Here is a 27733-nt window from a genome sequence, read left to right on the forward strand (position 1 = left end):
TAAACACATCTTTACAATATTTCTTGATGTGGGTATGACAACTATTGGCTGTTCTCTCTTGATTCATGTGAGTCTTAAGATCTTCTAAGTGAAAGTTATGACATTTCTGTCCATATTCTTTGAAAGATGTAAAATATTGTGGGATGAATTATAGTCACTTGAGTAACTATATATTTTAAATATCCAAGCGGAATGAGCAGGGCATAGTAAAGAAAAAAAAATATATATATGTATATATATACAGGTATATATATATATGCAGTTCCCAAGTGTAGAACAAGGAAGGTTTGAAAAGGGACAGATATCTAGATGGGAGATAGTCTGGCATCTGGATCTCTAAATATACATGTATATCTGTATATGCTTTAAAACCAAAGGGTAGGAGGAAAAGCACATGTGTCACATTCTCACATAGTACATGAGAACTCTGCTATTGTATCATATTCTGTCAGCCTGACTGCTACGGAGTCCTCAGACTTCAGTAGTTGGTCTACTAACTGCTGTACATAGTTTGGTATTCAGTGCCAGAAGAAAATTTCACACAAACTGAGAGTTCTCCATTCTATATCTTCTCACCATAAAGGTAATTTTAATAGCAAATTGGATACTCATGATTGACTAATAGTATTAGGACTTGGTCTGTCTTGATTTGTTCAGATCATGTGAAGTAACTCTATTCACTAGTGTCTTGAGAAGCTATTTATGTTAGGAATATTCCCTACCAATTCCTTACAGAAAGACAGTTATGTGAGGAGTAGAATGCATTGACATAAACAGGTGAAAGGTTTCTGTAAACCTTCAAAAACTATCTGTCCAAGTTATGAGTGAGAATTATTTTATGCTCAATCCAGTTATTTACACACCATGATTACAAAGTTATTTTCTGTAACAGCTCAGGCTACAACCCAAAGTATAAGAACTCTCTGTTTTTCCACAAATTGTTTTCAACAAAATTTAACATTATTCTGAAAGACAGGAATGACGCTGAAAGCATGCTCATTGGCTTTCAATTTTGTTTAACATGGAACCTATTTGTTTTACCTTATCTTTATATTATTGTTGGATGCATATAAGGACTCTTATTCTCAGTGATCTTAAGGGCTTTCTAAGTAAAAATGATGCTGTCTCTAGATATTTCTTGAAAGAGGGAACATATGATTTAATCAAAATTTTATTCACTTAAGTAAAGATATATTTTAAATATTCAAATTATGTGTGCAGGACATAGTTGAGAAACCACCGAATGAGTAGTGACTATATTAGTAGAGGGAAGGCTTTTATTATAGACAAGAGTGTGCAAATATACAGAACTCAAGGCAGAGAGAAAAACAATTTTATGTGACCAAGTCTAGCTGCTAAAGAAGGGAGAAAATCATGAGATAAATTGAAAGTCATTGGGAGAGAATAAAATCTGCCTTCATAAAGAAAATATTCTAGAACATTTGAGTTTCCCAACTGCAGAACAAGACAGGAAGTTTTGAAAAGGGATGGATATCTAGATGGGAGATTGAGTCTGGCGTCTGGATATTTAAAATTTTTGAGACCTAACTAGTTAAATAATTAATTAAAAACTAATTAATTTCTTCACATCTATTCATGTAAGCTTACAAATTGATATTTGTGGCATTTGAATACCTAAATTTCTTTATGATTTTCTATTATTTACTGCACTTCAATATATCAGTCATTTGAAATCAGATTTAAGCAGCAGCAAATCTTTACAAAAAGCTTCAATTTGATAGAATTTTACTCTTAATAAGTACTGAATTATTACATATATCAGTGAAACTATGTAGTTGCAGAATGAATAATTTACTACTCTCATCAAAATTCCATCTTTTTAAAGATACAGACATTCAAATCTTACATGATATTCTAGAATCATTACATTTCCCTGGTATACTACATAATTAATTCTGAGATTTACAGAGTATCTCCCATATTGTTTCAATCACAATTCTTTGTCTCTAGGCTTTAATCAATAAAATTTACTATATATTGATAGCTGTGTGTCCTCCTCTGTATCCTTCAAAGTAATCTGGCTTCACCGAAGTGTGTGAAGGTTTCTGATTCTATGACAGTAAAGCACATTACAATTCAAAGTTCCTTGTGATTTTGTGTCTTTTCAGCTCTAAGGTTCTCAGTGTTAAAGAAGTCTCCATGCTATCTTTTTCATAAGGAACCTTATGTTGAACAAAACAAGAATTGACAATATTTGAAGATTCATATGCATTTCACAATATTTTATACCAATATGCTCTTATACACCTTTATCTGTCTATCTTTCCATCTATCTATCTATCTATCTATCTATCTATCTATCTATCTATCTATCCATGTATCTGTCTTCTATCATCTATATCATATAGGTATAGCTACAACTATATGTATATATATAGTTGTGAAACTGTTATTCATTACAAACACTTGTGGCTCCACCTGTGTACAAAAGATATGTTTTAAAGGCAGAGAAAATGAAATGCACATGCCACTTTGTCTGATGACATGTGCCTTAGAATATTGACATCACAATGGTTCTTCAGCCTGACAACTACAGAATCCTCAGACTTCAGTAGTTTTCAGCCACTACAGTCACCAGTTTGGTGTCTAGAGGTAGGAAGGCAAACAAAAATTTCACATTGTTTGATAAGTTCTTCATTCCAGGCTCTACTAAAAAGGTATACATTTATATAATTTGAATCTCATGATAGAATTATGGTATTACAATGTGTTCTGTCTTGATTATTCAAGATCATATGAAATAACTCTCAACTCAGCAGTGGTTTCTTGAAAAGGTAATCATTGTAGCAATATTCAGTACATATCTTCTACAGAACCAAAGTTATCACATGGAGAGGGGTATATTTTGAGCTGCACAGGAGAATAATTTCTGTAAAGTTTTACAAAGTGTACAAGTTAGAAGTAAGGATTATTTTATGCTCAATCCAATTACTTTTCCCCCTATGACTGAACATAATTTTTTTAAGAAACTGGTAAATCTAACCCACAATTTAAGAATTCTCTGGTTTTCAAGAAATTGTTATCATTTCCAATACACGTTGTGCCCTTTGGAATCTAATGCTCAGAATTTAACATTGACTCAGATTAGACATGCACAACTTTAATGACATGGTAATTTCCTTAAAATTTTTTTCATGAAGCTGAGGTGGTACTATTTTTAAACACATCTTTATAATAATGCTTGATGTGGGTGATGGCAAATATTGGCTATTCTCTCTTTGATGCATGTGAGTCAAGTCCTTTCTAAGTGAAAGCTATGACATTTCTGTACATATTCTTTGAAAGATGTAACATATTGTGGGATGAATTATAGCCACTTGAGTAACTATATATTTTAAATATTCAAACTGAACAAACAGGGCACCATATAGAAACCACCAAATAGAAGCCATTCCCTTATTACAGGGAACAATTTTATTATGGATAAGAAAGAAAAAATGTTCAGAGGCATATAGGAAATTTCAAAATATAGAGAAAAGAAACTGGCTTGATATGACCAAGTCTGGGAAAAGACACTGAAGACTATCATAAGAGAAAAAATGTGAATAGCTTGGTCACAAAAAAAGGACTCACAAAAAGGGAGGGTGTTCTAACACATGTTAGGAGTTAGTATAATGAAGAAGGGGACGGGGATGTTGGAAAATGTCTATAACCTAGATGGGGAATTTTAAATTTATAACAAGTATGATTACCCCCCTTCAGGAATAAAGAAATTCGAAATGAGAATTGATATCCTAATATGATCAAGTCAATGGAGAGCCATATGTCCCTTTTGCCACAGTGAAGGGAAATGTCTACCTTTGCTAGACAAGACCAATTTCACAAATTTTTATGAATGCTTGTTTTTTTTCATTTTGTTATTACTGGTGTTTGTAACTATCAGCAATCTTTTCTTTTTATATTTTGAGCTGGACCAAGCCTGGCATTTCCTGGGACTCTCCCAGAGACCCAACTGGTTTAAATCAAGATTACCTGATTATTTTCAGCAATTCTACAATGTTAGCTACAAAATGTTAATTAGCATTTTCTCAGAGTATATATCTGATATCTTACATAATATATTACATTAGATTTATAAAAGTTTCAAAATACTGGGTTATAAAATAGCAGGAATAATTTTATTGGAGGTTATCACACGACGTTAGAACTGCATTAAAGTGTTGTAGCATTTACAGTTGGAGAACCATTACCCATATCCTACCAACTACATTTCTTGAACTAGTCCTGTGACATTTCTGAAAAGGGTCCTACTTTGAAAAGATCCTACTTCTTCAATACGCTCTTAATAGTTCCTCATACACGACATATTTTCTGTTACATTTTAAAGCTGTCTATAGCTCAACAGAATCGTGCTTGGAAAACTGAGTCTGCATCTTAACACCGTTCACCCTTTGGAATATCGTATGAACATCGGTTTTATAACTTACCACTGAATACTTGTTCTTTAGGTGGAGCTCTGTATCAGGAGAACTCTCTCTTTTTCAACATAGACATGACTGAGGAGGATGTAGGAGAAGAAAGTCGAACCGTGGTTTGCCAAGGCGCTGCGGTTATCCAAAGAGGCTGGAAAAGAAAGAAACGATATCTGACCCTGTTCAACGATGTATTTGTTGTATCCAGTAAACTGTAAGTATACGCATCATGCCTTCCTTACTCTAAGAGGCTACACATTGGAAAGGCCTTAAGGTACAAAACTATTTATAATTTCCTTTATTTTTGATATTATAATTACTTCGCTATTCTCCTTCTTTTTCCTCTTCCATGTTCTTCCATATACCCCTCCTTGTTCTTTTTTAAAATCATGACTTTGTATTTTTTTATTACTTATTCTTACACATTATTTTATATGTAAGCTACCATAAGTTACACAAACATAATAGATATGCATGGGATATATATATATATATATATCCAGTTTCTAATACTTAAATATAACCTGCTCAGGCAGTATAATATTGCTTGTATTTGTGTTTTCAGGAGTGTGTATTTGGTATTAGATAAGCAATCCAATTGACAATCCTAGGGGAGATTTCTCTTACTCTCAAGTATCCTTAGTGGCATATACTTCTTTGAGTAGAGTTGATGCTTACTGAACTACCCCTATATATTTCTTCAATTTGTTTTGACACATTCTTTTTTACATTTAAAAATTAATTAAGGTACTACTCTGCTGTTAGAATCTGGTGAAAGATTAGCTTACAAGCTACTAATGAGACTATGCTAGCATGTGCCCACATTTCTAAAGCATGTTTTAAAAACTAACTTAGGAATATTTAACTATAATGAGAGCCTGTGAATCCATACAGTGACACATTCTCTAAATAAAGTATTAAACCTCATGATAAGTAGGAGCCTTCTGCTTGGTGTTTACAGATAGATTACAGAAGCAAGATAGATGGTCATAAGGGGTACACATGTAAGCCTCCTGACCTCATAGCTTCCACATTAGCATGAAGAGATAGGAAGCAGCTCCTATCCCTCCACTAACCAGGGAAACTGCTGGCACTGAGTCTTGCTTGGTGATTCTGCAGACACTAGAGTAAACTGATGTGATTGAATGAAATTGTGTACTTGGTTATATTAGAATTTATGACCATAGCGATGTTTTCTGGGACCCATCATATATAATCTCCACTAGTCATGATCATAGCCTTCATATTATCAAGTAAATATCTTAAGTGGTGTTCTCATAAGTACATGAATTTATCAGACAGACATCAATAAAATAGTCTATTCCATTTTTGGGGGCAGGGGTTAAATTTTCGGATCATCAGTGAATCATTTTCCAGAAGATCCATTTCATAGATTGTGAGAAAAATAAAATATTCAGGTGAGAGTTATTCTATACATTATAAATACACCAACTGTGTACATTTTTCTTACAACCCTGATCAGTCATATAAGCTCCTTAACAGGAAATGGTAGTTAGTGTCTAACTGAGGCAGGCTGAAATAAGAGAATGGACTGGCTGTCTGTCTAACTGTCCATCTTTCTTGTTTTTTTCTACTCAGCTCCCTTTCTTTCCACAGTGGGAAATCTTCACATTTTATTTTAAAAGATAGTAATCAACTCATCTGAAATGTAAAAAGAAACAAACTGATCATTTGCCATATAAGTGTAGTTGGTATAAGGAAGTGAACTTAACTTTGTATTGAGAATAAAGGAAACAAATGTTTGGTATCTTAAAGGCAGTATATATGGTCCCTTCTGTCATGTTGCAATAGTAATTAAAACTATTTTTAGATTCTGTTTCACATTAAGGAAAGAAGGTTATCAAGCTTATAAGAAGTGATTATCATTATTTCCATTTTCAAGGAAGATTATCTCTTAACAGGCATTGATTTAAAGGGTTTCAGGGTCAAGCACTTCTTGGTTATTTTGGTTTTTATATATGCATATATATATATATATATATATGTACATTAAGATTTTTAAATGATGAATGTAAAATGTAAATATAAATGTCTCATTGTGTATATGTATATCTTGAAGTAAATGTTACATGATGGCTCGTATTTGGACTATAGCATGTTACATCTTTCTCTGTAGTGCAATTAGTCTTCCCATGTTTTGAATATTAAAGGTTTATATACAGGGTTTATGAACCATGATTTATTCTTGTGATATTCTGTCCCCTGAATTTGAGAAGGGAGTCATTATCTTCAGTTATGTAGACACATATTAGCTCACGAGTATTCGAAAGAAAGTTCAATACCTAAGTTTATACAGCAAATGCACCAGATAATATTAGGTCCATCATTAAGAAAACACACACACACACAAAAAAACATGAGTGTGGGGAGGAGATCTGTCAGGAGATAGAATGGAAAGGAGAAAGTGACCAAAAAAATCATCAAATGCATTGTATTTTAATGTAGAATTCTTAGAGAGCAAATTACTCAGAAAAAGAATGACAAAAGAAGAAAATTTATGCTTCAAAGATTATTGTTTCTTAAAAACACCTCTAATAATATCAGAATGCTTGATAGGAAGACATTATTCTTATTATTTAGCTAAATTATTGGAAAAAAGGATCGCCTTTGTGGTTACTTGTGTGATATGTATGTTGTGGGTTTTGTAAAGGAGCTAGTTTTGTTTTGTTTTGTTTTTTCTGGAAAGATTTTTACATGTAATTAATTAAAATAAAAAAAATCTTGAAATAATTTCCTTTGTGTATTTTGGGGGAAAAACAAAGCAAAATAGTTACTCCTTAACTAAATCAAGGTAAGACATATTGAAATAGGTGGCTTTCTGTAAATGCCGCTGTGCTTAGATTTAGCAATGGATGTGTCCTTTTTTGCCCTGGAGCAGGAAGAACTGGGTTTTACCACAATTCCAACTACAATGCAAATGAAACTAACAGATATTTGATTCTCTTTACAGGAATAAGAAGAAATTTAAGATAAAACATGTCATTCCATTGGCTTACCTGTGGATTGGTGGAGAAGTGGGATGATCAGGTAAGGATAACATGCTGCTTCCAAGTCCATTTTACCTATACTGGCCGAATGGGACATGTTGTTGCCACCTTCGTAAGAACTAGAGTTCGACCGTGATCACAAGATGATAACTTCAGAAATTGGGGTCAAATTAATGGAGTGTAATTCATCCCAGTGAATGAGCATATTCATTCTAATATTCTCCAGTTAGAAAACAATAATCATTATGGCTATTGGTGACCTTTTGAAGAGTGTGTATCTATCTAGTAACCTTTTTCACTAAATGCTTTCATCATCCTAAAAAATGTTTGCAAAATAGAGTCAATTTTAGTCTGATTATACAGGATGCCAACCAACTTTCCCTTCTATGATGATCCTAGATTTCTATACTTTTCATTATATCCATTTCCATGTAGGTAGGTGCTTTTGGTTTTTTGTTTCGCTTGTTTTAGTTTTTTTTGGGTTTGTAGGTTTTTTTTTTTTTGATATTTTTTCTCCTTATATTTTATTTGTTCAGGTTAGAGATAGCAATTTCTGCTTCTCCTTCCTTAAGATCTACAAATTTGCCTCAAAATTAGTCCAGAACCCATCACCATCTCCTCCTAGTAAAGGAACATTCTTTTCAAAGGAAGGAGGCAAGGCCAGGCAGTCTCACAGAAAGCAAGAGTGGTAACTCCCCACAAGGGAGAGGGCATGAGGACAGCTTGACGGTGCTTCCAAGGAAAAAACCCAGATAAACAATGGCAAAGGCAGAACGCTGGGGTATTCTCAAGTTGTCCCCACTTCCTGTTTAGCATTCCAGGGTTTGGAAACCTGCAAGATATACAGAACCAGTACAGTACTGAACAGAATCTGATGGCTGCATGAAGAAGCCAAGAAAGGCAATGCACGACAGTCCTCAGGCCTCCTTGACTCCCGCACAACAGGTTCTGTGTCCAGGTGTGCCCCCATGATCACACAGGTTATGCAGAAGGTTGCTAAGCATCGAAAGGATAGCCATTTGGGTCACAGGACTGCAGAACAAGGTTCCCAAGAACAGTGTGACTAAAATACAAGGACCTGTTGTGCTCAAGCAGGTCCTAAGAGGCGGACCCCAAGGTTTGCAAGCTGTCTTGGACATCAGTGCTATCTTTGCCATCACTGCCACTGTCACCTCAAGCCAGGTTCTCCTGCTGACAGGCCTCTCGGAACCAGGAAGTGTGATACCCTGATTCTCCCTGGAACCCAAAGCCACATGTCTGCCTTTCTTCAGCACCAGCTGCCTTCTCAGCTCATCTGCCATAGTACTTGGGCTCCACCTCACTAACCTGGAAGTTCAGGGCTGTGAATAGAGGTGCAAGCTACCTGTTGCCCTCCTGGCATGCAGGAGACATACTTACGCTAGTTCCTCCATCACGGCCTGGGAGGTCTGGCTCAATAGCTTTGGCCAGGCCAAAGTGCCAGTGGGAGTGTTTACAGCCTTGGTGTGAGATAAAATCCATGAGTGACACATTATAGATCCTTTCCATTTTTGGCCAGAACATAAACCCACGATCTTCCCAACCTTTCATCTCAGCAAATGGAAGAGCTGGGGCCATGAGAGGCCATGATAGTAGTACTTCATCCGGTAGTTCTCGGGCAGGCAGAGCAGGTTGCAGTGTTGTATGTTCATCAGGTCATCTGTCCAAGTACAGTGGATGTTCATATTGGAGGCAGAAAGGCCCATCAGACTCCGGAGAGTCAGAGAGGATGCCACAGAGCACAAGCCACACCAGCACCATTTGCTTTAAGACAGCTGGGTTATCCAAACAGAACTCATACAAGATGAGGAAGATCTCTCACTATCTTCCATGTTGTTTCGGTGATGCTGTACAGAACTTCGTCCATCTTCATGCAAGTGGGGCCTCCGACGCCTCCAAAGCAAATGACGACCACGCAGTCCTCCTCCGAAAGGATGGTCTGGTCTACCTGCCAGCCATTGTGTAGATGCGGAAGCATGTAGGACATCTTGAACGCATTATTAGGCAAATACACAAGTATTTAAATTTCCGTGTAGCAGATTATCACTGTTGTCTATAGTCAATTAAAAAGGACTAGTGTCATTAGACCGTCAGAGTCAGGTATAATTTGCAGAGTTAAGGAAAATTTCAAATTTGCATTCTTAATTTTCATGAAAAGATGTGCTCATGGCATATTGATATTATCTTGAGTGCAGTTGTGGAAATCAAAGGGATTGTGTAGCATATACCTTCTGCTCTAGACAAGCATACACTGAAATTCAAATTTCTTTTCTACATGAAAAGTTCATGCACACCCCAAATTTGAGCCCTTTTCCTTCTTCTGTCCAAACTCTTAGTGTCATCACACAGTTGACTCAGATAGCATAAACAAACGTTTTATGAGAATTCTAAGCTCTATGGGTTTGCTCTTTACATGGAAAAGCATTTGTCATAGACTCTGACAAAAGAGAAGAACACCTTTGGTTGTTCTCTGAATATTTTCTACTCCTCTGGAAAAAATTCTAAAGATGGTGATTTAATGCTTAGTGTTTCTCCCTTATAGAATATGATAAGTATTATATTTAGGAATGGTAAAGTATCAAATGACAGCATTTCCATTCCAAAAAGATGGGTCGTTAAGAAGTGGAGTCATTTGGAGACTACCAAATACATCTATACCATAATTAATTGCCACAAACTTAAGATATTTTTATACATAATAACCTTAGAAATCTTACCACTTATCACAACTCTAATTTTTTCAACTTTACAGTTCCATGGAAGAGACCATTTGGTGGTACTTCTTTCTACAAAGGTATTTTACTTATGTTCGTATTTTAATGCCTTGGTGACATAGGAATGGTAGTATGTGTTTTAGTTTTGTTTTAAAAAAAGTATATATATGTATATATTTCATAGTCTGTCTCAAAATCAGCTGTTAATTAGGTGATGAATGGATAATGCTTCATATTCTCCTTTCCATTGCTTATTTTATTTAATTTTGGGGAAGTTCTTCATGTATTATTTATTCTTTGTACTGGAGTAAACACTACTCTCAAGTCTTAACTTAAATTTCACTAAGTAGATGTCACTCTAGTATGCATATTCAAACCATCGGCTGCTTCCTCATTTGAGGTAAAGCAGATTTCTACTATTCTGTTTGTTTCAGATGCATCATTTTCAGGACTGGCTATATTATTTAGGTCAATGTACTATTATTACCTGACCATGTTGTTGTTTCTGAAACATTTTTGAGAATTCACCAGTCAAATAATGAACTTTGCTGAACTTATTTTCTTGTATTGAAAGTTAAGATGATTCTGAAAAACACCATTAACAGGGATTAGCTTGAAATAAGCTACTAATTAATTTTGCTGTACTTTATGTTTTGTTGCATTTGACAGATCCATTCGTGATGCGAAGAAGCAGAACAAAACAGATCTATCCCTGCAGATATCCACTGAGGACATTGCACACTGTGACACTGTATGTGAATACATATGAAAACTGATATTCCGGGTTCATGATTAGGAGAGAGACAGTTTGTAAAGTAATGGACGATGGAGACATAAGAAGTGCATTGATGGGGAGAGTGGAAGTGACGGAGGGAGGGACAGGTAGAGAATGTAGGCATTAGTGTGTGGATATTCTATCTGTATTCCATGCACACATAGGACTCTCATATGTGACGTGTAGTAACAACATGAAACAACACTGATTCATGTACCAGTGGTCTGAAAACAGGAAATAATTTTTGTTAAATCAGTGAAAATTGAATAAAGTAGTTTCCACAGCAAATCATTCCCATGAGGTATTATTACTACAATTAAACTGCCCCCTCCAGAGGCCTTATTGCTTATATATAGCCTTTGTGTTGTTTCCACTATTCCTTATATATTTTAAAATATTTATGACTAGTAAACCATTCTTGTTATATAAGATTATCATAAAGATTTAGAGTTCCTCTCCTTACCAAATCGCTCAGTGATATTTTAGCTCCTAATCTTCATCCTGTGCTCCTTCTCTATGTCCCTAACTGTGCATCCTCACCTGCATTTGAATATCAGCTACAAAAGCATGGCTTTTTATTCTCATATTCATTTGAATATCTAGTCAGGAGGGCATCTTTACACATAACTTCTGTTCAAAAATTACCCTTATAAATTTAACAGTGGTGTGTGTGTGTGTGTGTGTGTGTGTGTGTGTGTGTGTGTGTGTGTGTGGTGTTTACGTGTGTCTGTGTTCATCTTTGTGTACAGTGTTTAGGATAAAACTCACAACTTCCCACATACTATTCAGTAGTTCTATCACTGAGTTAAACTTAAGTGTCTTTTAAATAATTGTCTATTTTCTTAATGCTTAAATTATTGCCTACTTTCCAGTATTGGTTTTAGTGCAGATGAAATATTTCACTATTATGCAGCATGTAGAGCACTGAAGACATTTCCTACTGTAAATCAGAAAGACTGTGGCTTAGTGATCACCATCTCTGTCTTTCCTAAATGCTAATGGGTATAAAATGGACCTAGAGCCAGTGTTCTAACACGTCACTGCGGATGCTACACTAGACTTACCAAGGTGAAAACAATGAAGATAGTTTAGATCACCAAGCAATTTCTTCTTCTTACCAGGTCTACGTTATACAAAACAGTAATTAAATATAGTATAGAATAAATTTCGATTCAGTGACATAAATCAGGGAACAAGCACTAACTTGGCTGACCATTGGTGTTCTCAGGACAGAGAGGAGCAGAAGAGCAGAACGACCCATAGGGAAATGCTCTCTTGCCTCTGCTGTTGACTTCAGCTGTGGCAAACGCTCAGCATGGGACATGAACAATATTCCTAATGTCTTTCATAGATATAAGGCTTATATATAACCTTTTTATATACTTCTTATAAGTATATAAGGCTTCTATATAGCCTTTTTATAACACTTTTGTGACTTAGAGTCAATTCCTTTCAAATGAACATTTTTACTTATTTTCTCCTATGACTCTATGCTTTAATATTTTATCCTACCATAATTACTGAAAACCTTTTGTGTAGTTCAGAATATTACTAATATTTACGTTTAGCTGGCATTCCTGTTATGATATTTCCTTCTTGTCCTTGAAGAGACATGATCAAATCATCAAAACACTCTTCTACCTTTCTTCAATATCCTCCATTATTTTCTTTCTCCATGTTCTCTAGTGAGTATTTAGAAATATATAATACTTCATGTATATATGTATATGTATTATATATTAACATATATGCATATTTCTTATTTGTTTTCTTTGATTTTCTGTTAATAGTTCAGCCTTTTCTTTTAATAGTTTGAAATCCTTTGAATTATCAATGTATTTCATTATACTTAAGATACACCTGTAAAGATTTTCTATGGATAAATTAGGAAAATGTTTTTACTATTTTCATGTTTGGATTTTTCCGCCAAATTTTTCCTTTTATCTTAGTCTTAATATTCAATGTAGTTTCCCACACTGCTTATATTTTAAGGTATATTGATGTAGATGATTTTAGAAATATCTTTATTTGATAATTTCATATAAGTATAGAAATGCCAAATCACCTGCACAATACCATGATATCCTAAAAATTTTCCCAAATCGTGTTCTTACCTTCTCTTGAGTGCCATAATTATCAATGTATAAAATATTTTCTTTTGGCCTTAGTATTGTTTAGAAAAGAACTGCATTGTCCTTTTGTGTCAATGCATATGGCAGGACTGGGGGACAGTATTTTACTACATGCCTACATGATGTGTTTTGAATTTCATACCTTGTTAATAATAGTATCACCAAACTCTTGAACATATCGTCTATTAATATGCAATTTCAACATTTACAGTTATTATTTCTAACTGAATATATAGTCAAATATATTTATATTAGCTATATTTTTATTTATTTTTGAACAATTAAAACATTTTATTCCTCAGAGAAGGAACAATTGAACTATTGTAAGGTTGATGATCTAAGAATGCCTTACATTTCTGAGGTTCATCATGAGTCAAGAATTATTTAAACATGTATTATAAAGCTTCCCATTATATTTTCATCTTCATGCTTTTAAAATGTTAATTATAAAATTATTATATTGAAAAGTTTCTTTGTCTTGAAGTCTGTTTTGTAAAGAAAATCACCATCAGGAAGAGATGTACACATCTTTGCAATCATTATTAAACATTGATATGTTTCTAATGGTCTGAAAACAAAATTTTTTACCATAATTTGAATTAAAGTCCTATACAAATAGTTACCCTATGTCATGTGTGGAATTATTTATAATAAAACTTTTTATCTTAAAATTACACAGATATTTCAGATATTCAACAAAATATCAGAAGCTTTACTTTTCCTTAATGTGCTATGCTCACATTGTGTGTTGTGTGTGTGGGTGTTTGTGTCTCACTGTATTTCCGTCTAACTTTGTGTGTGTGTGTTTGTGTGCATGTGTGTATATGTGTCTGTGTTCCTGTGTGTATATGGTTTTGAATGGATGCACATATTTCATTGAACCATGTTGGTGTAAGAAGGAATCTTACATGTGCGAATTTCCTTCTATTATGTATGATTTCTGAGCCCTGATCTACATTTTCATCCATAGATGATTAATTTTACATTCTGAACAAAACCTTAAATTGGTTACTTTCATGTTACATTACAACTACAAGATCCGAGCTGTTTTTTACATATTCTAAGATGCTTTTGCATAATTGTTAGTTTCTGCCTAACTAGATGCAAAATGAGTTAGGGTAAGGTGTCCTTTTCATAAACTTCTACTAAACTGACATGTAACATTAGGGTCTTCGATGAATCTTCAGAACCACACAAACAAACACATAAACAACAAAACAAACAAACAAACAACAGAACACACACACACACAAAAGCACATGCACATGCAGAGGCACACTCACACACATACACAAACACTCATAATTTTCAAAGTAAGAGGTTATGCCAAGCAGTTGATTAATAAAAAATAATAATAAAATAACATATAAAACCTCTGTGAAAGAGATGGCTTGTGAAGTGGTTTCCTTCAGTCTCTGTTCAAGGTTATGGTTATGGATAGGGAGAGAGAACCTGTGCTGTGTTTCTTATTGAAGGGACTCTTTCCTAGACACTTAAAATCCTTATCACAGATATCTGACAGTGTAGAAACTAACTTCATAAAAATATACTTATCTACTCACTGTCTGGTTATGTATTAGATTTCCAGTACATCAGTGGTTTTTTCTCAGACTACTACACTTTGATTTCATGCTATGTCCTTCTTGCTGTCTTCCTAGGTTTTTGGAGCAGATTCTAAATATAAGAGGCAGTAGAGAGCTAATAGTACAAGACCCTTGGTTATACATGGGTGTGTTAAGAAATGGAGTCTTGTCTGTAAAATATATATTTTGGATTTCTAGATCTAACATCCTAAAAGACTTCAACAAGAGAGTACAAGATATAGAGTATCTGTATACCATTTTAATATTTACAACCCTGATATGAGAAGAGTGCTCATTAATTTGAATTGTTATAAAAATAATTGTGCTGCTTCTCATCCTCATTTCCCTAGAACTGTGCACATGTAGCACATGGAAGTAGGGTCTAATGATGGAAGTCCAATTGGGAGGTAGCAAATGTCTCTTCTCTCTTTTTAAGAGCCCTCCATGACTACCTTATGCCATACTTAAAGAAAAATCAGGATGCTTAGCACTAGCACGCATGGCGTCTCAGTCACCCTTTATCTTATACAACCTGTGACAGTCATGTTTGATTTCTCAGTACCCAAGCTCTCAATTTTCAGATAAATATGTTATCCTGAGTGTCTTCCAGACATATGGGAAGAAAATAAGTTACATGTTAGAGGAGTCGTTACAGAGTATAAGTTATCAACAAAGATTAGATCATAGTAAATTTGTACATGAGCTTTCACGTTATTTTAAAGCATTTTTTTCTCTCTGCACGTTCTATAGCCTCTATATGTAACAGCAACAAACTTCGATACAGTGAATGACATAATCAGCAAGTTACTGCCAATGATGAGAAAACATGTAAGTTACTTTCAGTCTACTTTGAGTTAAAATGGAACTTTGCTTTTGAGATTCACATATGTGGAAATGTGTATATACAGCAGAAATATGATCACTATACACTGATATATCATATTTGACAAATGCTACCTTTTTAACCTGAAGTTATCAAAGACATAATAATAGTCCTTTGAGTGACATTTTTTCTTGAATTCGTGTCTAGTTTTATGTGATTTAATGAACTCATAGCCTAATGATTTGAGCTATATGTTTAGATTCACTAGATAATAAAATTTATACTAAATGGTGATTAATTTGTCATATGCTCACACCTAATTTAACGGATACCAATGTTACAGGGAAGAGTTTTCTTTCGTCTTTGCTTCTCTTTTTCTTTCTTTTTTTTTTTTAAATTAGACTATGCTCCCTATTTGGTATATAATTCTGTCGTCTTGCCCATTTCTTCTTGTTTTTATCTCTCTGTCTGAAGGTGTAAGCATACATGTTCCGGTGTGTTTATTTTTAACTTTGAATAAGTCTTTAATGAATGCATCTGTTTTTCTATATTCTTTCTGCATACATATGTGTATATATCTTTGTTTTTCTATTTTGAAATGTGCATGTGTATCTCTGTTTAACTGTGTATGTATGAGTGATGCAATGGGTTTGTGTGTCCGTGTCTATCACTTTCTGTGAGTTTGTAAAATGAGAATCTCCATGATGCTCTGTCTCTCTCTATGCTCCACTCCCTCTCCCTTGCTCCCACTCTCTCTCACACTTTTTCTCTTCCTGCTTCATTATCACCTCTCTGTGTATGTTGGGGTGTGGATGGGTAGTTGGTGGTGTGTCTGCTTGTATGATTTTTGTCTCCAGTATAATACTTAAAATCTATATGGGGCAATGTCATTGGTTTTAAATAGGAGTCTAAAAGAAAATAAAATTAACAATACTGGTTAGAGCCACTCCTGGGTGGTGCTCATCATTCAACAGAATGTTCTATTCCGATGATCGTTTCCAATGGATACATAACACTTTGTGCAGTGAATACATTCTAGACCTTCTTTCCAGCATTGCATCTATTTTCCAGAATAGACCCATGTCCTTCGTCTCCACAGACAGGAATCTCACATTGAAAACCAAAAGCAGTTTTCCCTTCTAGGTACCCTCAAAGACTCTCTGAATTTGACTATTTTGTTCACTGTTCTCTAAGTTATCATATCTTTCAAATATTCCTTTGCTAAAGTCATCATAGTCACCAGTGAATATATGCATCTGTGAGCACTAGGTTGTGTGCTCATGTTAAGTTAAGGTGGAATATTCCTCGATCAGTATGCACAGATGTAAGAAATTACATAATAATATTTGTCTTGGTTAGTGCTAATGGCTGAATGCAACTTCTTATTTAATTGTGGATCAGTAGATCAAGGCTCCATCCAAGAGGTAAGGCAAGTACCCAAATGTTTTCTCCTGAAATCACTCCTGTTTGCTCAAACCTGTGTTCAGAAGACATATCATTAATACTGGTCTAAATAATTTCCCTGCTAGAGAGCTAGATATGAAAAGTAAAGGAAATTGCTAGACTCTTCAAGTATCCGGTGTCAGCTTATTTGTGATGGTTGGTTCTTTTTGCCTTCCAGAACACTGAAGAGTATCAACTGTGGTTCTGTCCATGCCCTGGGGACACTCCAAGAGCACTCCAAGGTAATAACAGGGTAATCTAAAGAGGGACTAGCTGAGTTTGGTGAATTCTCAATGTGTCCATGCTTTGTCTTATACTTAAACACTAAAACAAAATGACTTAAACAAAATGTCATTCATTTAAATCATAATTAATAACTAATATGACCTTCAGACAAAGGATAACATCTCATAAGCAACAGTCTGACAATGACAGGAATTTTTCTGTGCTTTTCTTTTTGTAAAACTGAATTTTCCTTAAAAGGCCAACAAAACAAAACTTTAGGCATCTTCTTTCTAGAGAAAACAATTAAAAAAATCATTTGGTGATCATTATAGAAAATCCTCCTAGCTAGAGAAATATGTCAAGGATTTTAATCACTCACATGGTAGCTCACAACCGTCTATAACTCCAGTTTCAGGGGATCTAATTCCCACATCTGACCTGCACACACACCAAGTGCAACATAGTAAACAGGTATTTATGTGCGCAAAAGACTTACGCACAGAAACAAGTTTAAATCTAAAATGTAATATCTTCAATTTTTTCTATTTATTCCAAATTATATAGATTGTTTTGTAATGAATATTATAAATGTAGCCATTTCCCTGAATCCATTTAAAATATTCAGTTGACATCTCATAGGACAAGTAATTCTGTAACTGAATGTGAGATCATATTCTGATTTCTGGAGACAACCTGACTTAATCTCAGCTACTCTATCTATTGCCTTCTTTTATTTCAACACAAGATTATTGCCAAATTAATAATGTTAACAGAATTATCAGAAAAGATTGAATAAGTTTTAAAAATATGAGATCTCCAAGTGTGCTTGCAAACCTGGTCTTTTCAAACTACTGAAAATATGAAGTTCTAACACATGAAGAGGATGTTCCTTCAAATGACATAAATTTTGGCAGATTTGAGAGCACAACCATTCTGGAAATCAGTCTGGAGTCTATTCAGAAAATTGGACATTGAACTACTTGAGAACCCAGCTTTACCTCTCCTGGGCACATACACAAAAATGCCCCAACATATAACAAGGACAATTTGCACCACTTATGTTCTATATAGCTTAAAAGCCTTATTTATAAAGCCAGAACCTGGAAAGAATGAGAGAAGCCCTTCCAAAGAGGAATAACTCAGCTAAAAAAATTGAAACTTTATGAAAAATTCATAAAGGCAAATTTGGAACTTGGAAAATATCATCCAAGTGACATAAACTTAAAATCACAAAAGTCACAGAAATGGTATGCATTTCACAAAAGATAAATGAGATTATTAGATAAAACTTGAATTGCCCTGAAATAAAAAAAAACATTAGGAAACTCAAGACAGATGACAAAAATAAAAATGCTTCACTCCTTTGAAATGGGGAACATGCTCTTTTTTTTTTTTTTTTTTTTTTTTTTGGGAACCAAAGATTAAAACAGAAGCAGAAGGAACACCCATTCATAGCCTGCCCCACATGTGGCCCATACATATACAGCAACCCAATTAGACAAGATGGATGAAGCAAAGAAGTGCAGACCGACAGGAGCCGGATGTAGATCTCTCCTGAGAGACACAGCCAGAATACAGTAAATACAGAGGCGAATGCCAGCAACAAACCACTGAACTGAGAATAGGACCCCCGTTGAGGAATTCAGAAAAAAAGACTGAAGATTGAAAGGGCTCCAGGTTCAGACCCCATATGAACAACAATGCCAGTCCAACCAGAGCTTCCTGTTTAAGCCACTGGTTCAAAGACTATTCATGGACTCTTGACCCTGGCTCCATTCCTTCAACGGGGGTCCCATTCTCATTCAGTGGGCTGCAATGAATAGCCTATTTAAGAGCACCTTTGTCTCTCAGGAAGGGAAGCCCTTGGTCCTGCTAAGACTTTGAACCCCAAAGAACATGATTGTTGGGGGTCTAATTGGGGAGGATGGGATGGGAACAGACACATAGTGGGGAGGGAATGGGGTTTGCCTCTGTTGGGATATTTGGTCCCATTCCCAGGAAAGGGAATAACAATTGTTCCCCTTTCAAATTAATAAAGAAAAAAAAAAAAAGAGCATATTGATCATCCCATTTAGGCCAGATTTTTATGTTTTCTCAAGTATAATCGTAGTACTAAATCCTAATGATTTTTTTTCAATATCTGCAGTTTCTGTTCTATTTCTCTTCTCATTTCTGATTTTGGAAATCTGCATATGATTTCTGAGACGTTTAGTCACTTTAAGTTTATGTGTCTTGTTGATTTTCTCAAAGAACAGATCTTGGTTTCATGGAATCTGTTTCTAATTGATTTCAGACCTGATATTATTTCCGGCTGTCCTCTTCTCTTTGGTTGGTTTTCTCCTTTTTGATCTAGGCTTCTCATTGTGCTTTTAAGTTGCTAGTATAGGATATAAGAAATATCTTTGTGAAGAAAATTAGTGCTCATATTTATTTTATGTATACAGTGTGAAATCTTTAAATTGCTTAATATTAAGCTTGACAAGTGAAGTAGGATTCTAATGATATAAAAAGTTTGTTGATATTAATACTCCAACAGGCATGTCTTCAAACTTTTAGAGCAGAATAGAACAAAAGTCCCTCTAATACATTGCACTGCTAGGTCTATGTTCTGTAAAGAAAGTGGAACACTGAAATTTTTCTCATCATTGATTTTAGAGTTCTCAGCTTACTTAATTATAGTGTCTCTGCAAGGGTTCTAAGGTTCTAGTGTGCACAGTCTACATTATCCAGAAGAAGAAGAAGGAAGAGGACTAGGAGTAAGAGGAGAAATATTAAGAGGAGAAATACAGCAAAGCATTCGAAATTGTATCAGAAAATTTGCCCATATTCACTTACATTGGTTACAATTCATGTTTTTTTTTCTCATAGGAAATGAGTATCCACATGACATTATAATGATAAATATTCAAAAGAACTTCAGTTCACGGGACTTAAGAAACTTTGCCGCTTTCCCTTCCCTACCTGGGCTGATCATGAAATATCTAAACGCTGATGCACAGGGGCAATTCATCTTAAGGCCCAGAAACTCAGCCAGAAGCCAACAGCAAAAAAGTGAGTCTGCCATCTTCTTTCGGGTGGCTTTTCTTAGTTTCCATTTTACATTGTCATAAATATCGCAGCATACTATCATTTCCTTTCCTGGGAGTGGGTCACTGTACTAAACAAAATAAAAACTAAAAAATATGTTCCAGGTCCAAATGAACAGAACTCTAAATTCTGATGTAAAGACTAGGCTTGGTTATAGGGAGAACGTTTCATTTTTTTTCCAGGCACCATAAATTGGTATATCAAGCACGGTGTGTATACATTTTTTTTCCTATGAGAATTGCAGGTCTAAGCCATGGATCCTGATATGTTGCCCATCAAGTGATTGCATAATTAGACCCAAATTAGCTTATGAATTGCATTTTGATAAACTATTGCAATGAAAGCTACATAATAAAAGTAGACTTATGGGATTAAAGATAATCTGTTGCAGGGTTGATTAGAAATTAATTTAGGCTTTTAGCCAATTCTCTAATCTCACTTCAAATTCTATAAAAATATCCTTTATACCTATATCTGGAGTCAAAATGATACTAAAATTGATAGACTGGGCATTTTGAATTTTTTTAAAATATTTTTCTAAGGATAGAATTATTTTATAATTTCTCCTTACTCTCTTTTCTTGGAAACCTCCCACTTTCACCTTCATTTCTTTTACATTTTGTCTTTTTATTTTTTCTTAATTATTCTATTCACCTTTGAAATATTCTTCCTTTCCTGGTCCACCCCTATGAAAAACCAACCTCATACCTCTGCCCCTTTTCCTCTTAGAGGGTGCTACCCCACCAACCTTCATACTCCCACCTCACCCATCTATCCTCCCCTTCTCTGTGTTGTCAAGCCGTCACAGGAGCCAGGACATCCCTTCCCCCTGAGGACAGACAAGACAAGATCTGCTACATACGTAGCAGGGGCCACAGACTGGCAATGTATGCCATTGGGTTGTTAGCTAAGAACCAGGGAGCTCTCAGGTCAAGTAAATTAATATTATTGTCCCTCTTATGGGGTTGCTATTCCTTACTAGTCCTTCATTCCTTCCCCTAATTCGTCCAATGTGGAACCAGGGTTCAGTCTGATAGTTGCCTGTAAGTATCTGCATCTGTCTCAGTCAGATGTTGAAAGATCCTCTCAGAGGACAGCCATGTCAGGTTCCTGCCTCCAAGCATATCTTTGCATCAGCAACATTATCATGTTTTAGTGTCTATACATAGGATGGGCCAGAAGTTTAGGCAAGTTCAAGAGGGCCTTTCCTTCAGTTTCTGCTCCCATTTTTGTCCCTGCATTTCTTTTAGACAGAAACAATTCTGAGTCAAAAAATTTGAAATTTGTTTTGGTATACATATATATATGTAAGTACATACACACATACAAACACACATACACACACACACACACACAAACACATATACACACACACTCACACAAAAAAACTCTTTGAGATACATTTGTCAGTCTATATAATATTACATGTTATTTCTGCCCTCCTGATTTTGCATTAGAAAGCCAGGAAGACAATATGTTCTAAAGCAATGAAGACTATTTTATACTGTGTTATATGACTCATTTGTTTACTTTTAATTTACTTCTTTTGAGTAACATATTTAAAATTTTATTATGGACTATAATTCTAACAGAAAATTTAGAAAGGAAAAAGAACCTAGGATTTCAGCTGTATTCTTACACTAAAATGTATAGTCATAGATATTTTCTCATGGAGGGACATGCTGCTGTTAAAATAACTTTACAATGGTTCTTCAAAATGCTGGACAAAAAACAAAGGATAAAAAGACTTTTACTAGGACATTTGAAGTAAACAGAAAATTTTTAAATGTGAATAAAGGCAGGACATCAATGAAAATGGATGTGACTACTGAAGCAATAGTCTATACATATTTCAGGGAGCTTGTTCAACCAAGGTGTCTAGTATTTCATGATGCACTGTGGAGTAAGACAGCATCATCTTGTGGGAATTCCACCTAGAGAACTTTAGACCATGTCTTAGAGACATCACTAAGATTAATAACAGTGTAGGTTATATGGGAAGAAGGCTGCATAAACACAACAGAATTATTAACCTATAAATAGGGACATTTTGTAATTGAAATTAGTTTTGTAAAAGATCTTTATAAATTGTATTATCCCATGTAATGATCTCAACTCCTGATCAGATATGAAGGAAAAGACTCTAAAGAAACAAAGGACTTCTGCATCATCATGGTGGCACAGCATCTGTGTGCCTCGCCCAGACCAAATATGCACCACCCAAAAAGTTAACAATGGAGGAAAACTGTTTGGAAGAGAACTCAGTTCCATTTGTCAGGATGGCAACCTGCCCTCGGCAATTCTGGTATGTCTCCTATGGTTCTTCTCTGGCTCTCCTAAGACAAAAATCCTGCTTCTTAAATACCTGACCCCTTCACTTCTGTCTCCATGTGGAGTAAAAATTGTGTCTCAAATCATTGGCTTTCAAACAGGAAGATGAGAGAGGGTTATTCAGGAATGATCTATTGGAAATGCTGGATTTAATCCCTTAACAATTTTATAAATGTGATGAAAAGCAATGTTGCCTGAACTTTAAGGATTAACATTAGGGTTGTATGTTTACAACAAAAGATTGAGGCACCAAACCAGCTTGAGGTCCTGTGTGTCCATGCAAGTACTTGAACTGCACCTGTGCACACCATTTGTCTGGTTCTCACGGAGCCAATAATGCTCTGTGCTGCACAAGGTCTGACAGATATTTCCGTATCTACTTCTCAGGACATGCTGTCCCTACTAAAAAGGGAAGGGCCCACAACCGAGGGTGTCTTTCTAGTACGTCCGAGTATAACATTGTGCCAAACAATAAAAGACAAATTGGATTCAGAAGAAGAGGTGGACATGAACAAGCAATCAGTGCACGTAGTTTCCTGGATCTTTAAGGTAGGGAAAGTCCCTCCATCATCCCCCCTCAGGATTCCTGAGTCTATGGGATTAGTGCTCTTCTCTTTGTATTCACTTGAGTGACAATAGATACGCAGGAGAGAAATATGGTAAGCTCAAAGTCTCCTGTGTTAGTGTTGATGATGTGGATGATGTTTGTTCAGAAATTATTTAAGCAATGCTATTTTTCGGTTATCAAATGTGAGCCCTCCCCTCATTTCTAGGAGACCCAATCTCAAAGCAAATGTCCTTATCCTCTGGTAAACAATCTTTGTGACTCTCTTAACCAATGCACAGAGCCCCAGTTCAGGAGTGAGTATGTATGTGTATAAACTGTGGCTCAGAGCCCAGGATATGTTGTTCATTGTGCCTTCAACAGCTGTAGTTTTTGCTCACAGTCTCCAACCATTGCAAAGAGAACTTTTTTGATGGGCAAGGCTGTATTATCTGTGAATATTCATTAAAAATTTAAATAGAGTTAGGAGTCACACTTGTTTAATGAAATAGGGGCAGGGCATTCTGTACGTACCCTGACCACACGTTCTTCCATGCTTCCAGTACAAGACATGGTTTTCTGCTCCTGAGAAATCAGATAATAGTTTCTATGGTTGCTTTTGTTGTGGTTACCATAATTGTATGTTTCTCTCATTTAAAATAGTTTTCAAGCTGATGTATTGGTTGCCTATATGTGCTAGCTTGCTCAGCTGTCCACTAGAGGAATGTTGAGCTAAGGAAAGTTGTTTCTATAGTCCAAGTAAATCTGAAAATCTACTCTTTGGTTTCTAGTTTGAATAGATGAAACTTACTGAACCAATATATCGTGGAACGTTCTAAGTAGGGGAAATTTGGAGAGCTGTGAAGGAAGTTAGAATTAATGTGAAATTTACAGTTGAATGCATTTTGAATAATTTCCGTGATTAATTTTTTTCCATGAAATAATTGTCCTCTCTTTTTAAGGACTTCCTAAAAAACATCGAAGGAAGTCTGATGACCTCAAAACTGTATGATGAGTGGATTGCTGTAACGAAAAAAGTTGATGAGGAAGAGAAATTAGCTGCAGTGCAGAGGTAATTGTTGGCAAACTCTGTGAACAACATCAACAAAATACAAGTAATATTTGCTTACACATTAGAGATAATAGATCACAGAAATATTTACTAAAAACATTGACAAACAACAAAACGTTTCAATTGTTCACAAACAGAAAAGACACTATCAAAAGAGAAGTGTGTGTTACCGAGGGAATTACAGTAGCCCAGGCTTATTATCTTACCTTCACATTCTAATTTGATTTGTCTTTTTTTCTGAATTGCATAAATATTTCAAGCAATAATTGAGTAAAAATTCTTTCATCTTATTTTCAGAGAATCGAGCAATCGATTCTATCACACTGTTCCCTTCATTCATATTTAGAAATTGAGTGTACTTGTTTAAAAATAACTCTCTCTATGTTCAGTCTTTTAGATAAATTGCCACCTGCAAATGTTGTGCTTCTGAGGCAATTTTTTCAAATATTATATGAAATTAAAAGTAATTCTCCTGTTACTGAAATGTCTTCTTACCATCTATCTGTTGGGATAGCCCCATGCCTCTTATTCAAGCCCAGCTCCTGCAATAATGGAAGGCCAAAAGACATTGCCAAAAAGGTAATGCCTAGCTTTGATAAGCCTTTACAATAAAAAAGGGAAAACAGGATTATCCTGAGAATCAGGGTTATTTTGTTGTGGTGGTTGATTGTTTTGATTTTGGTATTGTTTCATTTTGTAAAGTAAGTACAGCTTTGAACGGAGTTCTTCTGCGGGGAAGGAATCATTAGTGAATTTTAACTAAAACACAAATGGGTATTTGAGCTCAGTGACTCAGTCTTTAGTAGTCATTTAGAATATCCTAGACTCACCCAGTGAAAACAAATGCTGTGAAATGATATAAAAAGTAACAATTCTGGATATTGGGTCAGCAAAACAGACTTAATTCTGATAGAATCAGTGTAGAATGTGTGAAATTCTACTAGCTTTCAAGGTGGTTTCCCCAACAAAACAGAGACAATGCAATTTGGATTGCTTTAATCAGATATGGTCATTAGGACTCCTGATTAATGTGAGTAAATATACCCTTGGGCTCTGGATGCTGGTTATGATTGGTTTAGAGAAGTGATTGAGTATACCTTCTCTGTTAGCCACCTTTCCAATACTATAATGAAATATCAAAATGTATATAATATTGTGATCGAATGGTTATATTGATTCCTAAGCATTTGAGTTTCTGATTCATTATTAAATAACCAATTGTCCTTGGACCTCTAAGGATCATGTAAAACAGCCCAACTAAGAAACAATAATATTCCTCATATTGTGTAGAATCAAAGATCAGGAGTAAAAGTTAGGGTCCCTAAGTACCTGCAATTGAAGATCCATAATTATCCCATTTCCTCCAAGAAGAACTTATTTGAAATACCTCCCAATATAATGAACCATAAGATCAAGAAGTTACCATTACTTCTCCACTAAGTCATCGCTGTTTCAAGATTAAGTAATTAATTAAGGATATATGAAGAAATGACACTTACAGTGAGATATTGATGCAGCTGTTACCATTGCACTGTACTGAGACATGGGAATGTAACTGCTCAGATGGGTGTGACTGTCTCTGGCTTTTTAGGCAGCCCATGGGAACTTTCAGTAATCTGGGGCCCGCATTTCCCTCCATAGTTCTGCCTTTCTAAGAGCATTCTTACAATCATGCTCACACATGGATGTATCAAATGGAACCAAAGCTATTTCAGTGGACAGTATGCATCACATACTGGCCATCACAATATAGAACCTGGAAATCATCCTCTTATATAACATTGCACTGTGATGACCACACTTGTACGTTTGATCTCACAGTCTTTTAAATTTATGACAAAGCCAGCCCCTATACTTTCTAACAGCTATCTTTATCTCAGAATTTTGAACTGCACATTTTTTCCTCCAAGACTAATAAGGAAAATGTGATTTGCAGCCAGGAAAACTAACAGAGACACTCCGTGTTCACCCTCTTTTAACAGATTTCTCTGGTAACATTTATGATCGAAAACTGTCCAAAAATTTTTGGAGAGGATGTGGTTGCAGTGTCGTATGAAACATCCCTATCTCATCCTCCCGGAGCCAAGTCCTCATGTTCCCAGAACACTGCAGCAAATATCAGAAACGTGAAGAAAACCAAACGTGGACTGAGCAGCTGCCCCGCTGGGAGGACCTGCACTCCTGGCTACCATGCTCTGCCAGGAAGTCCAGCTGCCCCTCTTCCCTGTAAAGGCCTTCTAGGTGTGTATACTTGTTCTACTGCCATAACTTACAGTTAGAATCATTGAGCACTGAAAATCATGTGTCCTGTGCATCTAGGTAATTCAAGCATTTGGGCTATTAGCCACTTATCAATATCAATGGTGCACATCATGTGTGTTTTCTGCGATTGGGTTACCTCACTTAGGATGATATTTTCCAGTTCCATCCATTTGCCTCTGAATTTCATAAAGTCATTGTTTTTGATAGCTGAGTAATATTCCATTGTGTAGATGTACCACATTTTCTGTGTCCATTCCTCTGCTGAAGGGCATCTGGGTTCTTTCCAGCTTCTGCCTATTATAAATAAGGCTGTTATGAACATAATGGAGCACATGTCTTTGTTATATGTAGGGGCATCTTTTGGGTATATGCCCAAGAGAGGTATAGTTGGGTCCTCAGGTAGTTCAATGACCAATTTTCTGAGCAACCTCCAGACTGATTTCCAGAATGGTTGTCGCCATCTGTTGTTGTAAAAATATAAAAATAATAAAAAGTATTGTTGGTCTTTTACCCTGCTGGGCCCACACCGCAGTGCCCAGATATCTGCTAGATTATCTTGGTGGAAACACAGCCCAGCCGCACACTTTCCTACACTCAAACCCTCACATAAAAGAACACACAACACAGTAATCTTAGATCCAATTGGTAAGATATAATTTCCCACTTAAACATACAAAGCCTGGTACTATCCATCCCTTCAGAACATTAATAACAACCTGTATATACACAGAGCAGAATCTTTTTTTTTAATTAGCAGGTTTTCTTATATACATTTGGTGTTATTCCCTTTCCCGGTTCCAGTGACATGCCCTCCCTCTCCCTTCTTTATGAGTGTTCCCCTCCCCCATCCTCCCCATTGCCACCCCTCCCCCAATAGTCTAGTTCACTGGGGGTTCAGTCTTAGCAGGACCCAGGGCTTCCCCTTCCTCTGGTGCTCTTACTAGGATATTCATTGCTACCTATGAGGTCAGAGTCCAGGGTCAGTCCATGTATAGTCTTTAGGTAGTGGCTTAGTCCCTGGAAGCTCTGGTTGCTTGGCATTGCTGTACATATGGGGTCTCGATCCCCTTCAAGCTCTTCCAGTTCTTTCTCTGATTCCTTCAACGGGGGGTCCTATTCTCAAATCAGTGGTTTGCTGCTGGCATACGCCTCTGTGTTTGCTGTATTCTGGCTGTGTCTCTCAGGAGAGATCTACATCCGGCTCCTGTCGGCCTGCACTTCTTTGCTTCATCCATCTTGTCTAATTGGATGCCTGTATATGCATGTGGGCCACAGTGGGGCAG

General features: G+C 35.8%; 2 protein-coding genes and 1 pseudogene across 2 annotated transcripts; 1 reads left to right on the top strand and 2 right to left on the bottom strand.

The window, feature by feature from the left end:
- Positions 1 to 8539: 8539 nt before the first annotated feature.
- Positions 8540 to 9144, bottom strand: LOC116907261 (annotated as a pseudogene).
- Positions 9145 to 9254: 110 nt separating this feature from the next.
- On the bottom strand, positions 9255 to 9446 carry LOC116907591 (thioredoxin-like protein 4A). The gene has a single exon (XM_032910631.1). The coding sequence runs from the start codon at positions 9444 to 9446 to the stop codon at positions 9255 to 9257; it is 192 nt and encodes a 63-aa protein (XP_032766522.1).
- Positions 9447 to 10215: 769 nt separating this feature from the next.
- On the top strand, positions 10216 to 26467 carry LOC116907263 (rho GTPase-activating protein 20-like). Its single transcript, XM_032910219.1, has 10 exons — positions 10216 to 10253; positions 10843 to 10924; positions 15414 to 15491; positions 17108 to 17171; positions 20023 to 20228; positions 22391 to 22546; positions 22960 to 23121; positions 24079 to 24188; positions 24578 to 24767; positions 26171 to 26467. Exons 1-10 carry the CDS (start codon positions 10216 to 10218, stop codon positions 26465 to 26467), a joined length of 1383 nt encoding a protein of 460 aa, XP_032766110.1.
- The last annotated feature ends 1266 nt before the right edge of the window (positions 26468 to 27733 follow it).

The sequence above is a fragment of the Rattus rattus genome, chromosome 8 (genome assembly GCF_011064425.1).
Source record: "Rattus rattus isolate New Zealand chromosome 8, Rrattus_CSIRO_v1, whole genome shotgun sequence".
NCBI lineage: Eukaryota > Metazoa > Chordata > Mammalia > Rodentia > Muridae > Rattus > Rattus rattus.